This window comes from Saccopteryx bilineata, chromosome 7 (assembly GCF_036850765.1).
Source record: "Saccopteryx bilineata isolate mSacBil1 chromosome 7, mSacBil1_pri_phased_curated, whole genome shotgun sequence".
NCBI lineage: Eukaryota > Metazoa > Chordata > Mammalia > Chiroptera > Emballonuridae > Saccopteryx > Saccopteryx bilineata.
In genome coordinates this window covers 94,630,006-94,645,840 of record NC_089496.1, presented here as the reverse complement: position 1 = coordinate 94,645,840, position 15,835 = coordinate 94,630,006, and the positions used below count along the sequence as shown (strand labels likewise).

Genomic DNA, 15,835 nt, shown 5'->3' with positions numbered 1-15,835 from the left:
ATGGGTAGTGTCGTTCAAGGAGAGGAGAGAGTAAGACCGGCAGAGAGTTAAGCAGTCAAATTGGAGGAGTGGGAAAAAATAGAAATCAAGAATGAAGATAAAGAAACAAACAAACAAATATAATAAAATGGGATGGGTTATAAAGTTTGTGGATTATTCTTGATTTTGAGAGATTATCTTCTTGCTTTTTCTTTTCTCTCCCATTTCCTGGTTGGTGACTCTGTACCCCGGATTCTGCCCCTGTGGTATGCTCAGGTAGAGGTTTGCAGTTGATAAGTCTCTATGGCGATGTCATGTATTGTGCTTCAGTCTCGTTGGCACTCGAGGCTCATTAGCATTTATAGGCTCTGACAGTGAGAAAGTCCGTGTTCCTGGAGCCTCTCTCCTAGTCTTTCCTTCCTCAATTAGTAGCCTGATAATCCAGCTATGGGGTTGCTGCTGCCTCTGCCTGGATAGTAAGAGGCTCAAGGAGCTGGCAACTCCCCACTCTATCCCCACTCAGCACAGGGCTCTGGGTAAGGCTCAAGTCAGTCAGAGCTGCTAGCATAATCAGGTGGGGCTTCCCACTCAAAGACCTCTGGCTCTGCCACTCTGTCCAGTAATACGGGCAGGTGCCCACTCCTGGGGCACTCGGAGGAAACTCTCGCTCACTATCTGTGCGCACAGACCAGGATATCAGGCCAGCAGTCTCACACTCTGAGTGAAACCCCCGCCCGCATGGAAAAGTTCCAGCATTGGAATTGGCTCTCGCTCTCTCCCCATGCGTGGCTTTTTCAGGGCACTGGGGCAGCCTGGAGATTCCGCTTTTGGCCCACACAAAGGCCCCTGACTCTGCCTCTCTGTGGGATAACACAGGCACCCACTCCTGAAGTGCTTGGAGGAATCTCTTGGCCACTCTCTGTGTGCACTGACCAGGATATCAGGCCAGCTGCCTCACACTCTGAGTGAAACCCCCGCCCGCACGAAAAAGTTCCAGCATTGGAATTAGTTCTTGCTCCCTCCCCGTGCACAGCTTTTTCAGGGCACTGGGGCGGCCCGGAGATTCCGCTTTCAGCCCACACAAAGGCCTCTGACTCTGTCTCTCTGTGGGATAACACGGGCACCCACTCCTGGGGCTTTCGAAGGAATCTCTCGCCCACTATCTTCTCGCACCCACCAGGAGATCAGGGCGAATGGCTGCCCCACTTGTCTTTCTTTGTTTGGGTTTGGCGCGAGTGTTATCTTGTATTGCCTAGGTTGCCACAGTCACAGTTTTTCCTCGGCTTGGATCTCCGTGCCAAAGCCTGGTTCGGCCGTTTTTGCTGTGGCCTGGATCTATTCACCCCCTTTGCCCACCTTAGTTTCTATACTCTCAGTTTCCAGTGAAAGCAGCCCTATTTAGGTTAGTGAGGAAGGCGGAGCATTTCTTACTCCCTATTTCCTTTGGGGTGTGATTATATATTTAGCCAATTTTTCACTCGACCATACCCTCAGGTGTATTGCGAAACATCTGGAGGCTCCAAGGATAGGTTTTTCTGTTTCTGGTTGAAGATCTTGTTGAGTTTTGGGGGAGATTTATCGGTATTGCTTCCTACCACGCCATTACTCTGACGTCACTCCTCGAGAACTCCCTGTAGCCATTTTATGTTTTGTTTTTTGGTATCTCTGTGTCTTCTTTGGTCCTTTTTCTTTGTATTTCTGTCAGTTATTTTTCTTTGGTGGTATTTCTATTCTTCTTTCCTCCATTTATCCTTCTCTTTTTTTTTAAGTGAGAGGAGAGGAGATAGTGAGACAGACTCCCCCATGTGCCCCTGCTGGGATCCACCCAGTACCTTCTGTCTGTGACCCATGCTTGAATCACCTGAGTTATCCTCAGTGCCTGGGGCTGTCACTCGAATCAATCGAGCCACTGGCTGCAGGAGGGAAAGAGTGAGAGAAGAGGAAGAGAAGGGGGAGAGGGAGGAGGAGAGAAGCAGATAGTAGCTTCTCTTATGTTTTCTGACTGGGAATTGAACCCAGTATGTCCATATGCTGGGCCAATACTCTATCCAGGGCCTATTTTTTCCTTTTTTAATTATGTCTTTTACATGTTATTTACATGGTTGGTTACTGTTAGGGTATTAAGAAAAAAGGTTTCTTGTATACAAGTGTCCTTTGTCTTATGAGTTCTTTTGCACTTAATCCTCCTTTGCTATTTCAGATTTTTATCCGCTCCCCTTTTTTGCTTTTGTTGTCTCAGATTGTCCTTGTTTATATTGTAATCTTGTTGGAGCTTTTACTTGTAGTTTTGTTTTGTTTTTTCTTTGTATCTGTTAGTATCCCTTGAGTATTTCCTGCAGGGGGGTTTTCTGGTTATACATTCCCTCTGTGGCTGTATGTCTACAAATCTTTTATTTCTCCTTCATATTTGAAGGATAACTTTGATGGATATAGTATTCTTGGCTGGTCATTTCTCTGTTTTAGTACTTTGAATGTTTGTATCCACTCTCTTCTGGCTCGTAGAGTTTCTGCTGAGAAGTCTGATGATAACTTGATGGGCTTTCCTTAGCTGCCTTGAGGATTCTTTCTTTGTTATTGATTTTTGATAATTTTATTACAGTGTGCTTGAGATGGCCTGTTTGGGTTGAGGGAACTCAGCATTCTGTTTGCTTCTTGGATTCGAGGCTCTCTTTCCATAGGCTTGGGAAGTTCTTATCAATTATTTGTTTGAATAAGCTATCCATTCTCTTCTCCCTCTCTTCTTCTTCTGAAATACTCATTATTCTTATATTGCTATTCCTGATGGAGTCAGACGATTTTCTTAGAGCTCTCTCATTTTTTAAAATTCTTAAGTCTCTCTCTTCTTCCTTTTGTATCATCATATCATCTCTAGCTGCCTGTCTTCAATGTCACTGATTCTTTCTTCTATCTGGCCTGTTCTATTAACTAAACTTGCTAGCTTATTTTTTAATTCATTATTTTGTTTTTTTTATCTCTGTTTTTAAAGTTTTATTTTCCTTGGCGAGGTACCTGTTTTGTTTTCTGTGGTCATTAAGTTGTCTATTAGTGTTTTCTCACATCTTGTGAGTATTTTCAGAACTTTAATTTTGAATTCTCTGTCGTTTAACTCCAAGGTTTTCATGTGATTGAGATTGCTTTATGGAGATTTTTAATTTTCTTTCTGAACTTCTTCTCATTTTTGGGTAGCATGGTATTCATTTTTTTCTGTCTTGAGGGCATTTGAGAGTGGTTTTATTAAGAAATCAAGCAAAAAAAAAACAATGAAAAAATAAAAAATAAAATAAAAAGATAAAACTGAAAATAAAACTAAATAATAAAAATAAAAGTAAAAAATGAAATCAAATGGCCAAAAAATAAAACAAAGGATAGAAACTAACAAACAATAATAAAAAACAAATGAAACAACACAGAGAAAAACTAGAAAAAAGAAAAAATGAGAAGAAAAGAAACCCCTCCCCCTAGATCCCAAGCAGAAAGAGGTTTTCTTATTGTTGTTTTTTTTTCCAGTAGGTACGCTGGTCTACAAGTTTTAGCTCTGTGAAGTTCCCAGGCTGGTCTCTGCTGAGAAGGTGCCCTTGCAATGATGGAGGCGGGGCTGCAGTTGTGATGATGGGTGGGGCATGCTGTGAGGTTTACAGCTTTAGCAATGGAGATCTCAGGCCTCCCAGTGCTCCTACCTGCATCTCAATAGACCAGTGCACCAGACACAGAACACCTGTGTTTTTCAGAGGAGAGAGTGGCTCTGGAGAGCTAGCTGTGGGTATGTCTCTGCCACTCTCTGTATCCATGAGGGGAGGGGAAGGAGGTGGGATCTGGGAGGCTGCAGGGGCCGCACTTTGTATCTTTGTGTGTCTCTCTGAGTGCGGGCTGCTGACAGACCACTGGGACACTGGTCATGACCCCTCTTTCTTCTGCTACCATTTTGGTTCATTATCCCCCCCAATTTGCACCAATCTCTCTGCTCCTTCTGGCAGAAGGAGACCCAGTCATTTCAGGTTTCTCCTCTCTCCAGAGGCACCACGAGTGCATCTTGCCTTTGTTCCCCTTCTCTACCCATCCCATATTTAGTCCATTTGGGGCATGGATCTTTCTCAGTGCACCTGCAAGCCCAGCTGGGGTTTCTTTGTTGAGTTATAGCTGCTCAATTTGTTGAAATTTCAAGGAGAGAGATCAAGGGTATCTCTCGTGCCGGTATTACTCTGACATCCCTATGCTGTTAGTTTTGAAGTATGGAATAAATTTTGGTTTTCTGTAGTCTAGTAATTAATACAGATGTTTTTATAAATATACTGTGTAGAATCAGGTTACCAAGAAGGTGTTTTAGGGGTTCCTTAAATGTGTGGGTAATGTGTGGGTATTGTTTCTAAATTATATTCTTATGTTATATATATTTTTAAAACCTCCTGTTTCACTCAAAGTTATCATATGGGTAAGTACTCAGCATAGGGGAGACTGCTGAGGAATGAACTTTGTCTGCTGCTGTGTCAATTCATTCTAATGCAAACCTCGAACTAACAAGTACCCTGCAGTTAAATATAAGAGAGTATTTATTACTGGGTTCTGTTGTTTTACACTAGGACGCTATTAGTCTTCTACATAGTAGGATGTTTATGAACACTTTTGTTTTGTAACTTAGCACAGAAAGAAGTTGAGGTTGGAAGAGAGGAGGAGTGGATAGGCATTTTCCCCACCCTCACCTGTGATGGTTTCTTTTCCATCCTTTTTTTAACTTTATTAAGGAATAACTGACAAATATAACTGTCTATAGTTAAAGTATACAATGTCATGGTTTGATAGACATATGCATTGTGGAATGATTGCCATGATCAGTAGTATAATTAACACATCCATCACCTCACATAGTTACCTCCATCTGTTGTTGTTTTTGGTTGTTTTGAAGCTTCTACATTTTAAAACTGAAAATGCCTAAGATCTGCTCTCAGTGCTTTACGGGTAGACAGTATTGTATTATTAACCATAGTCACCATGCTGTGTACATCAGCTCTTCAGAACTTACACTTTTAATAACAGTGCGTTTCCACCCTTTGGCCTTTATCTCCCCATTTACCCTCTCTCTATCCCCTAGCAATCACCATTCTGTTCTGTTTCTACAAAATAATTTTTTTGATTTTATTTTTTTACTTATTTGCTTTAAGATTCCACACATCAGGGGAACCACACAGCCTTTGTCTGGCTTATTCCACTTGGGAAGATACTTTATCTATCAGCTTTATCTATCTTGTTGCAAATGGCAGGATTTCCTTCTTCTGATGGCTGAGTAATATTCCATTGTGTATTAAATGTAATGTTACATTTTCTCTATGTCATGGCTATTAACACCTAGGTACAGAGGTGAGGGGTGAGAAGCTGGTGTTGGTAGAATTAGTCTGTAGAAACTTCGGAAGACCTTGGGAAAGGGATACTAGTGTGGTGAGCAGAGATGGTGAAAACTGGACTCAGCTCTGGGGAGGATGCCTATGGTCACTCCCTTGAAGACCCTCACTTCTCCCTGTACAGAGCCTGTCTCTTTCTGGCTTCCTCCCACTCTTTAAGGAAGGATGTCTTGTATAACAGCTTGGTGGGTGAGCATGCTCTTTATGAGCATGGACAACGTGAATTTTCTCCCGGAAGCTTTTTAAGCAATGGATATGGCAGGAAGGAGCTACGTAAAGAAGAATAGCACATGTTGCCTGACTGGGCAGTGGCACAGTGGATAGAGCATCAGCCTGGGATGCTGAGGACCCAGGTTCAAAACCCTGAGGTTGCCAGCTTGAGCACAGGTTCACCACCTTGAGTGCAGGGTAGCCAGCTTGAGTATGGGATCATAGACATCACCCCATGGTCAGTGGCTTGAGCCCAAAGGTCACTCACTGGCTTGAAGCCCAATGTTGCTGGCTTGAGGCCAAGGTTGCTGGCTTGAGCAAGGGGTCAATGGCTGAGCTAGAGCCCCCTGGTTAAGACATGTATGAAAGTAGTCAATGAATAACTAAGGTGCCACAACCATGAGTTTATGCTTCTCATCTCTCTCCTTTTCTGTCTGTCTGTCCCTGTCTGTCTACCCCTCCCAAAAAAAAACATAGCACATGTGGCCCATGGTGACAGTAGGTCCTAGACTGATTGAAGGTTACTGGATATGTTTCTGTGGAAAGTCTTAGAAATAATGGGGCACTGAAGTCTGGCACAATGTAGGTAGAAGTATCAAGTATCAAGTCATAGATACTTGAATGATAAATATTTAAAGAAAGATTGAGAGAATACACACAAAAAGCTATTACCAAATGGTCACCACTTATTCTTTTGAATCAGAGATATTTTGGTACTCTATAGTGAAAAGATATAGAGAAATGAGATGCTGATGAATATTCTATTTTGTGTACACGTATGTTCATCCAAGAAGCCTTGCTCTCTGGATTGGGTTTATAATTAAATGCTATACACTTGGACTCATAGAATTAACTCTATATGTGAAAAATTACTTGCTGAATGAATAAAAAAATTACCATTTATATATTATTTAAGTACATATTGCATTTCACTTGATTTGAAAAGTTTCATTGATTATTTTTTAAGTTTGAAAAATACACAAAACAGGGTAGGCAATAGGACCAGAAGAGACAGGCAATTATATTTCCCCCTTTTTCTCATCTAATGGTGGTTTTAGCTGTGGCCCCTTTAACAGGTGCTATTTCTGTTAAATAGTATTACTAATAAACCAGAACAGAGAAACGAACTACAGCAAAGCAGATCTAACGAAATGACGCATCACTGTCTGGGAGTAAGGTACTAAATAGCGCAGATGGACAGTAAAGGGATGGATGAGGGGGAGAGAGATTTTAAATCATCGAATTCTTGAGAGCATACCTAAAAGTTAGCAGTCCTCCCATCTTTCTTGCTGGGATCATTCTGAAAACAGAAGGAGTAGATTGACTCAAGCAGATATACTTTGAAATGCCGTAAAGCCAGTTGTCCCCAACCCCTGGGCAGGTACCGGTCCTTGGGCCATTTGGTACCGGTCCACAGAGAAAGAATAAATAACTTACGTTATTTCTGTTTTATTTATATTTAAGTGTGAATGATGTTTTATTTTAAAAAAATGACCAGATTCCCTCCTTTACGGATATCCGTCTAAGACTCACTCTTGACGCTTATATTGTAAGTTTGACAATTATATTTAAAAATACCACAGTTTTTTACGCCAGTCACATAATTTTATTTTGTGCATTTATCCGACCCACCCTAAAGGCTGGTCCGTGACAATATTTTCTGACATTAAACCGGTCCGTGGCCCAAAAAAGGTTGGGGACCACTGCCGTAAAGGACTCCTCTTCCGGTGCAGTATTGATGGAACTGCCCAACTGTATCACTGGCGTTTTCGTTGCCCTCGCCCAGCAAGCAGAGTCATTTGTACCTCACAGCCCACCTGCCTGGGAACCACTTAACCCATTGCTGTGCACATGCATGGGGGACCTCACCCCAGTGCATGCTGGGTTAAGGGGTTCTCTCTCTGGAGTGCCTCTGAAGCCCCTCATCAGATGGACGGGACACCCAGCCTGTGCCCAACTGAACCTCACTAGTTAGCTTGCTGCTGTATTGCATCAAGAGAACAACTTCCTAGAAATGCTTTATGCCCACACGACTCCCATTTTCTCCGTGGGGGATTGAGAGGCCTATTCAGGAAAGGTGGAACAGTGACATCCCTCTGTGTCTTCAAACCAACAGCCACCCCCGCTGCTGCGGATCAGCCTTCCTGGGAGGGCGGTGATTGAAATTTAGCACTTAGCGCAACTTAATTGGCACACGGGTCTGTCAAGCATATGCCCCAACCATAGGCATGCCATCTGAGGCGCCCACAGGGTGCCCAGCACCTCACACATGCTCACACTTTCCTAAAGAAGCAAGTTTTGAATAGATGGGAAGAAAGTGCAGTGGCTTAGATGAGAGGGGGCCTTACATCCCCCATCCCCAGTCTTCTGCATTCCCTTGAACTTGGGACAGACCTGAGGTCGTGCAGTTCCTGTTGGCTTGCTGTGAAAGAAGACTTCAGAATCTGCTCGCAGATGCTGGTGCCTTCCGTAAAGCAAGCCTGGGGCTAGCAGGGTGGAACTTGGAAGGATTCAGCACTTGCTGGCAGCTCTCTGCCCTGAAAAACAAGGTTAGAATGTTCTTTGCTCACTGTGGCTAGAACTGATCCCTTGGCCTTCCGACAAAATCCTGGAAATCGATGTCAACGTTTTTCTGCTGAGTTGGGAATTGGGAAGAGTGGTACCAGCCAAACGTTGTAGGCGATGAGTGTCGGGAGAGGGATACGGGGTGGGAACCTTGACAGGAAACAGAGCAGCCCTGTTAGGTTATTTTGCTTATGTAAGAACAAGTAAGGGTGCAGACATCAGTGCTTAGGGGCACACTGCTCTGCCCGGGCTTCCCGGGTGCCCTGGCGCTCACGCACTTTGCGTGATCAGGTGGACCCGGGTCATTGCTGCAGGCGACAAAACCAGCAGCCTTCTCGAGCTGCCATGGTGGGCGTGAGTTTCAGTGGGTCTGAGAAGCAGCAGAGTAGCTAGCTCTCCATCAACTTAGTTTTATTTGACAAGTGCATCCTAACTAACCACAGACTCCCAGCCCTCGGCCGAACTTGTATTTTCCTCTGGCATTAGGCGAAGTCCTGGGCTCCTAAGAAATGCTTCGTAAGTGTCTCTTGACTTCTGAAAGAATGAACTGAGTAGTTTGGGCAGAACATTAAGGTTAGAGGAAGATTTGCTGTGAATAAAGCTTACGTTTCAGTGTTCCTTGATTGTACAGGTTCCTTTCCAGGACCTGCTCCGAAGGTTAAAATCGTAATCGCATATTGTTCCTTATGGAGGGCTCCCCAAATTCCAGAAGCTTCCAGACCCCATAAAACATAGGTTTGAGCCTGTTAACATGTGGTTGCATAGCCCTTGTGACTTCTTCCATCCAAGGGCTTTTCTCAAAACCGGGAGGTCAGAAGAAACTGAGAAAGCCAAACCTGCAGAGGAAGAGAAAGGGAAGAACCCCATGCTAAATCAGGACAACTTGCATTTCGTACCTAATTGAACTCCTCACAGCAACCCTTTCTGGGAGATAGTATATTGAGGTTCAGAGAGGCTAAGTAACCTGCCCTGTGCGGAGCAACTTCTAGAACCATCATTGACCTTCCACTTTCCAAACCATCTGCTCATTGGCTACCTTGCAGGGTGCACGTTTGACAGCTTTGCAAGGCTTCCCTGAATGTGTTAAGTCCACCAGGGTGAGAAATGCCTGGAAGGGCAGGTAACCCTTGCAGTGGGAGGGAGAAGGAGAAAGTTGGGGAAGGGTCAGGCTTCAGAGGTTTAACAAAGGCACTGGAGAGCCCTTCCCCTGTCAGCGTAAGTGAAGCAGTAACAATTCAGTCAATTTTGTTAAGCACCCATTAAAGAAATCCTAAGCCCTCCCTTGGGCTGTTTCACTTCCTGTGAGATTGTAATTGTTTGAGTCTAACCACGCTGTCTTCTTTTGCCTTCAGGTGATTCTCATTTTGACGAAGCTCTACGACTATAACCTGGGCAGCATCACAGAGAGCTCACTCTGGAGGTAAGTAGATAAATGGAGCTAATGATCACTGTTATTTAAACACGCCCACACAACTGCTTCCCCCCACCCCCAGAAGGTTTCTAGTTATTTGTACCCTTCCTGTCTCTGTTGTCTGTTCTCCTCCACCAGAGTTGGGGTTTATCTCTAGGCGGGCCAGATCCTTACCTCTCTATGGACTCCTTCTTTTGGCCACAGTCAGATCATTTTGCTGAACTGTTCATTAAGTTGTTTTGGTTACGTGTTTTGGTTCCCACAGTGCTCACTGATCTGTGAGCTTAATGGAGCAGAAGCAAAAAAAATAGGGGTATCTTTGCAGAGGGGATCAACCCAACTTCTGGGTCCACAGAACCCAGACACGCTCCTGTGCGACACTCTCTTGGCTTACTTTCTGTGATCCTACAGCTCGTTAGCAGCATGCAGATGTGCACACACTTATATACACACTGCATCTCTGGGATCCATGCTGTATTGCTTCACACATATAGAGTGTGCAGTAAATACTTATAAAATGAATGATGCAAATCCTTAGAAGTAGACTATCTTTTTGGATACCAGCATAAAAGAAAGTACTAAGAAACTCAGGGCACTATTGTTTGCATCTTTTGTTCTTTTGGAGACTATATAATTTGTTGATTTCTATTTTAAAACATCTACTTTATTTGTATCACTCCTGATTGGATCTTCTTCATCTCCTGTGTCATGCTCTCACACCTGAGCCAATCTTTGAAGCCCAGGAGAGCAGTGCCTCTGATTGGTCAGACCTGGATCATGTGATGGTCTCTGAATCTGGGAGGGGATGAAGACAACCCCACAGATAGTGTTCAGTGATCACTGTCATGGTGTCAAGCCCAGATTCTGTTCCTGATGCCGGAGCGGCAAATCCCTAAGGGAGACTAGAACCCCAAGCCATTAGGGTTCTTGGCTCCCCAGAGGAAAGTATTCAAGATGCGAGAGCCCGACACAAGGTTAAAGCTGAAGCAAGTGCATTGAGCAGAGAGGATAAATGGGAAGAGCCATTCCATAGAGTAGCAGACTCTCCTCACAAGAGAAGGAAGAGAGACCCCAACCATGTCCAGAGGTTGAGCTTATAACTGTTTATAGTTTCTATGAAAAATTACTGGTAGGAAGAGAGTGGAAAAAAAGTTGGGATTCACTTTAACCTTTATGAGGTATACTTTGTGGCCTGTTTTTCCTTTATGGTGTGGGTAAATGATAAGGTTTGAGTGAGTAGCTGTAATCCACCCTGGCAGGAATTTTCCTTGTTCCGGACCCTCTTGTGGTCAGCTTGCATCTCTGGTCAGCTGAGTTTCATCGGGCAGGAGGTAGCAGGCCCCTGACTTAACTTTGTTTGACTTCAGGTCAACTAATTTATATAGTTCTGATGCTCCTCTTCTGTATTGTTGATTTGTCAGTGCCCTTATCATACAGTGGCTAACTGTGTTAAATATCACTTCTGATTATCCATCTCCAACATAAACACAGACACATGCACACACAGATACACACATGAACACACAAACACGCACATATGCATGTGACTAAGTGGGGGTGGTTATACTAATAACAGAAAAGGGAGAGTGGTCTTTGAGCAGACAGAGACTAGTGGGTGTCCACTGCTTAAGCTCAATGGGCATTCTGTCCTCTGTTGTTTCATATGACCAGGAAGGCTGGCTACAGGCTGTCAGTCTCAGCACCAGGGTCCAAGGACAAAGACTCTAGTTGCCCCATTTATGTCAAGTTCCACCCCTGATCTAATCAATTTTGACTGAGCAGGGAAAATTCATTTACATAGTAGTGATCCGATTGCAGAGTCTGCACCTGTGGGGTGCTCTTGTCACACAAGAGGAGGATCATGAGTTGGATAGATACCCCAAAGGAATCGACTGTACCCTGCAAGTGTATTGTTCGTTAAACCTCATTTTTACCAGCTATCTTATCCTGTTAGGCTTGGCATTATGTACAGGAAACCCCAGATCAGTCCTGTGCTTTAGGAAAACTCTAGTGGAACAAGGAAAAGGAGAGATTCTGTTCTTTAACGTGTCAGACATTAGATTATTGAACTCCTCCCCCAACTAGGAGGAAATGTCATAAGGAAATGTAACTGAACTAAAGTGTGGGAAGTTCGGTAGAGCCTCAAAAAGTTGAGTTCTCTGATGCATTAAGGGCTTGACACCTATTATGTTGTTTAAATTCAGTCCCTGTTCACCAGAACCACAGTAACTCTGCATAAGTTTATGCTTCATTGAGAGATTTCTTTAATGTATTTACATATATGAGTAAAAGCCAGCTTTTACTCGGCAGTGCAGCTGCCACAGAAGGTGTAGTGGGCATAGTAGAGAATTAAAAGATATGCAGTTCTGTCTCAGTGGGACAGGCTTTTACCAGCTAGACCTGTCAGCCTGAGTGGCGGGAAGGGCTTGCTGGAGGGACATGTGGAGCAGCTTGTCTTAGACGGCTTAAGGTCATGTTCACTGTGCTTTTTTCTCTCAATGGGGCATCATAACCCATGGCCCAGTCTAGGGAGCATGTACTTTTGTGATCTTAAGGGAGGAGGCCATTGAAATAAAAATGACATCATATTTCAATAGTATCAGTGAGGACCAACCCCTAGGGGCTTAAGCTTGGGCGAGTGTGGCAAGAATGACCTGCTGACTTTTCAATCATAGAATCAATTTCACTGTATATATATATATATACACGCACACACACATATACACAAATACTATACCCACATATATTTACTTTTCTAATATACCCACAATAGTAATTAGCCATATATTGTATATGTCATATGTAGCAAATAACTACTATGGGTATTCTATACCATTAGAACTACCTCTTTTAATACTTTGATAGATATGCACAGGACTCAGTGAAAATATAATTCAGAAAGGAGAAAAGGGAAGGAAAGGGACAGTATTTAGAACCTTCACAAGTGTTTTGGTAGAGCTTGCACTTTGGATCAGCTCACGATGCCCACGTTTGGCCTCTAGGGAACCTCTTTGGGTGTTAATATAGAGCGGACAGACGTGGAACAGGCCTGGGTGAGTCAAGGCTGGGGATCAGGAAGGGAGGTCAGCCTTGCTTGAAGGAAAGTAGACTGCTAACATGCTGGCCCTTTGTCTCCTACACCAGCCTGTACTTTGTTCTCATAAAAGCTGTTTATGCCCCAAACTGGGGGCTGGGTAGGGGCACAGGCCAGTTGTTAGAGATGCTCAGGGCACCCACAGCACTGAGTGCAGGACTTAGCATGGAGACGATGCTCAGTACATATCTGTTTTTGAACAGACCGGTGATAGAGCAATTTTATCTCTACTGCATGGTCACGAATGTACTCTATTTCTCATTCATTTATTCAACGTGGGTGAATTGGTTAACTCTGTTAGTCTTTCTTATTTCTGTGGTCCAGAGGAGGGAAGGTGGATGAGTTCATAGACCAACAACATACAGGCTTTGTCTTCCAGATGTTCATTGTTCGGGTGGGGGCAAAGCTTTGTGGACAGTTAAAGCGAGCATGGTCTGTGTACTTGTGTGTAACCTGCATATGAACTGCAACATTCCAGAAGGTGTTAAACCTAATATAATAGACAAGCTGTCGCACAACCATAAGTGTTGTAATAAAGATACGAGCTGTGTTGCTGCTTTACTTTGCTCATGTCTGTATTTTCTCCTCTCAACTACACTTCAGGTCCTTAAATCCAGCACCTTGCTGGTTTAATGGTGATGGCAATGAGGCTGGTAATAATGACAACAATGATGAAAACGAGCTCTTATTGAATGCTCACTATGTATCAGACCTGATGCTGCGGGATATACATGCATTATTGCATCCTCTCAATTTATTTTTACAGAGTGATCAGTGTCACACAATTAGTAAATAATAGCCCACACACTGACAGGGATGCTAGTTATTAAACTTTAATCATTTCACTGCTTCTCTCGCTTCTAGGGTCCCATCTGCCTTACGGTCGATCTTTCTATACCTAAGCAAATAAGCAAATACAATTTTAATCTCATTTGTGTCTGGTTTTCAAAGCACTGTGATATTCTGAGCAGCACTTGCCCTGTTCCTGAAAAATTCTGGGCTACTGGCAATGGCTTCTTGTTCAACAAATAGATACCTGCACTTTACAATTGAGCTATTGTTCTTTACAAACTTGCCCACTGAATCATTAACAGGGGCACTTGGCAAATGCCTGTGGGTAGTGGAATAAGAGAGGGGCCAAGAGGCAGCTGACCTTGTAGTGATGTCCTAGGGCTCTAGACCTCAGCTGGATCAACAAGCCCTGGGTGACGGACTAAGAGGCCACAGCACCAAATAAATTAGCTCTCACTCCCAGGTGGTCTTGTCACTGACTACATCTTAAGCCTGGAGCAAGCAGTCAATTTGGTTTTGTGTCATTCACTCCTGGAGTCAATGTGAGAGGGTAGGGGGTTGAGCCACCACAGAGCAAAGAAAGGCACCTGCAGATCTGCAAATCTGCTCCACCTGCCAGTGGATTAAGCTTTGAGATTTGGTAGAGCTGATGGTTTCACCATTTTGAAGCAAGATAAGCTCACGGGCTGAGATAAATAAAACATCAAACTCGAGATGCAGTATTTCTGAGTAGAAATATATTCATCTTTTTTTCCATCTTGTGCCAGGATAATCAGCACTCTGCTGACGGAGGCTTAGCCAGTGAGAAAGCCCTCGGCGGCTCTGGAAGGACCGAAAGCGTACTGTCTTCCCAGGACACATGACCTGCAGGGCCTTAATGCGATAGAGCTTGCCCAGTAGAGCTGGCTTCTTTTCCAGTTCAGTGGTGTCCTCTTCAGATCCACATGAAATACTAACCATCTTTGGGACAGATCTCCAAAGCCATGCACCTGTCAAACAGCAATACCTACCTTTTTTTTTTAAATCATATTATTTATTTACTTATTTATTCATTTTAGAGAGGAGAGAGAGAGGGGGGTAGGGAGAAAGAAAGAGAGAGAGAAGTGGGGGAGGAGCAGGAAGCATCAACTCCCATAGGTGCCTTGATCAGGCAAGTCCAGGGTTTCGAACTGGCGACCTCAGCATTTCCAGGTCGACACTTTATCCACTGTGCCACCATAGATCAGGCAGCAATACCTACTTTTGAGGGATGAAGGAACATCTGGTTAAAGCGGGGAGAGTGGGTTAGGCTGCCTGGTTGATTCTGCACTGGGAGCCAGCCCTGGGTCCTTATCACGGGAGCCACTTTGTATTCTCTTGGGTGTTGTACACAGTGACAATTGACATGAGGCTCAGCGGAGAGTTTGTGGAGAGAATGGCCATGGAGTGCCTCGAGGCAGCGTCTGTGGGGGGTCGGCTGTGGCCAGTGTTCCCCGAAGAGCATCCGGGGTCGCTCTTCCGGGGTCCGGCTGACAAAGCCAGCCTGAAGCTGGTGACTGCCAGCCCTGGGGTGATTCCCATTAGCTGGAGGTCTCTCTTCCCTTCCTACTCCTCATTCAAGGGAAGAGCAAAGGGCGCTCCGGGCACATTGTGAGTCCCTTCCCTGAGTGATGTTTTACTGCAAACCCCAGCTATCTGTCAACTATGCAGAAAGGATGTAGAACAGGGATACCCACCCTAAGGAAGAAAGGGAGTAAAGCTGGAGTGGGCTAAGTTCCCTGCGAGAGGACTGTCGTGTGACACAAGTCTGAGGATGACTTTCATCCCTGTGCTTGCAAATGTTTCGTGATGCCCAGGGGCCCCCGGGGAGAGCCATGTCCCCAGGGGGATCAGGAGGTGCCTCGCACCTGGTCTTTTGGATCTGGGGTTCTGTGAGGCTTTATAGCTTTTGCTCCCATCCGCAGAGCAGTCACATGCAGCAGGTGAATGGTTCCTGGACTTACACATTTATTTTATTAAACCTGACCATTATTTAAAAAAAAATTTTTTTAAAGAATGCATACCCATCATAACAAGCCAAACCGTGAAGAGCCAGAAAACAAACCCAAAAATCAAGCAAAAAAAACCCAACCCTGTTAATACTGTCTTACTTCTCACCCAGATCCAGCTTCCCTGAAGTGTGTGATGCTAAGAGTTTTGTATGATTCTCTTCATATCATTAGGACCCGACTCAGAAACGCCAACAGATATATACATATGTCAGGATCACGTTTTTATGGATGGAAATAGGAGTAGCTATTCATAGGACTCTGACAGCCTGTTTATTTCACTTGATGAGTCAGGGATGCCTGTCCGCAGGAATGCACTTTAAAAAATGGGTCAGGTTTATGAGCATGAAATCGTATGGATGTT

At 44.2% G+C, this 15,835-nt stretch overlaps 1 protein-coding gene across 6 annotated transcripts in view; it reads left to right on the top strand.

Moving 5' to 3' along the window:
• Nucleotides 1–15,835, top strand: part of SORCS1 (sortilin related VPS10 domain containing receptor 1) — a 572,181-nt gene that overhangs the window by 206,643 nt on the left and 349,703 nt on the right. For all 6 annotated transcript variants that reach the window (XM_066238956.1, XM_066238954.1, XM_066238951.1 and 3 more), the window contains exon 2: nt 9,500–9,567. In XM_066238956.1, the coding sequence (XP_066095053.1) occupies nt 9,500–9,567 (68 nt within the window). The remainder of the gene's footprint in view (nt 1–9,499; nt 9,568–15,835) is intronic.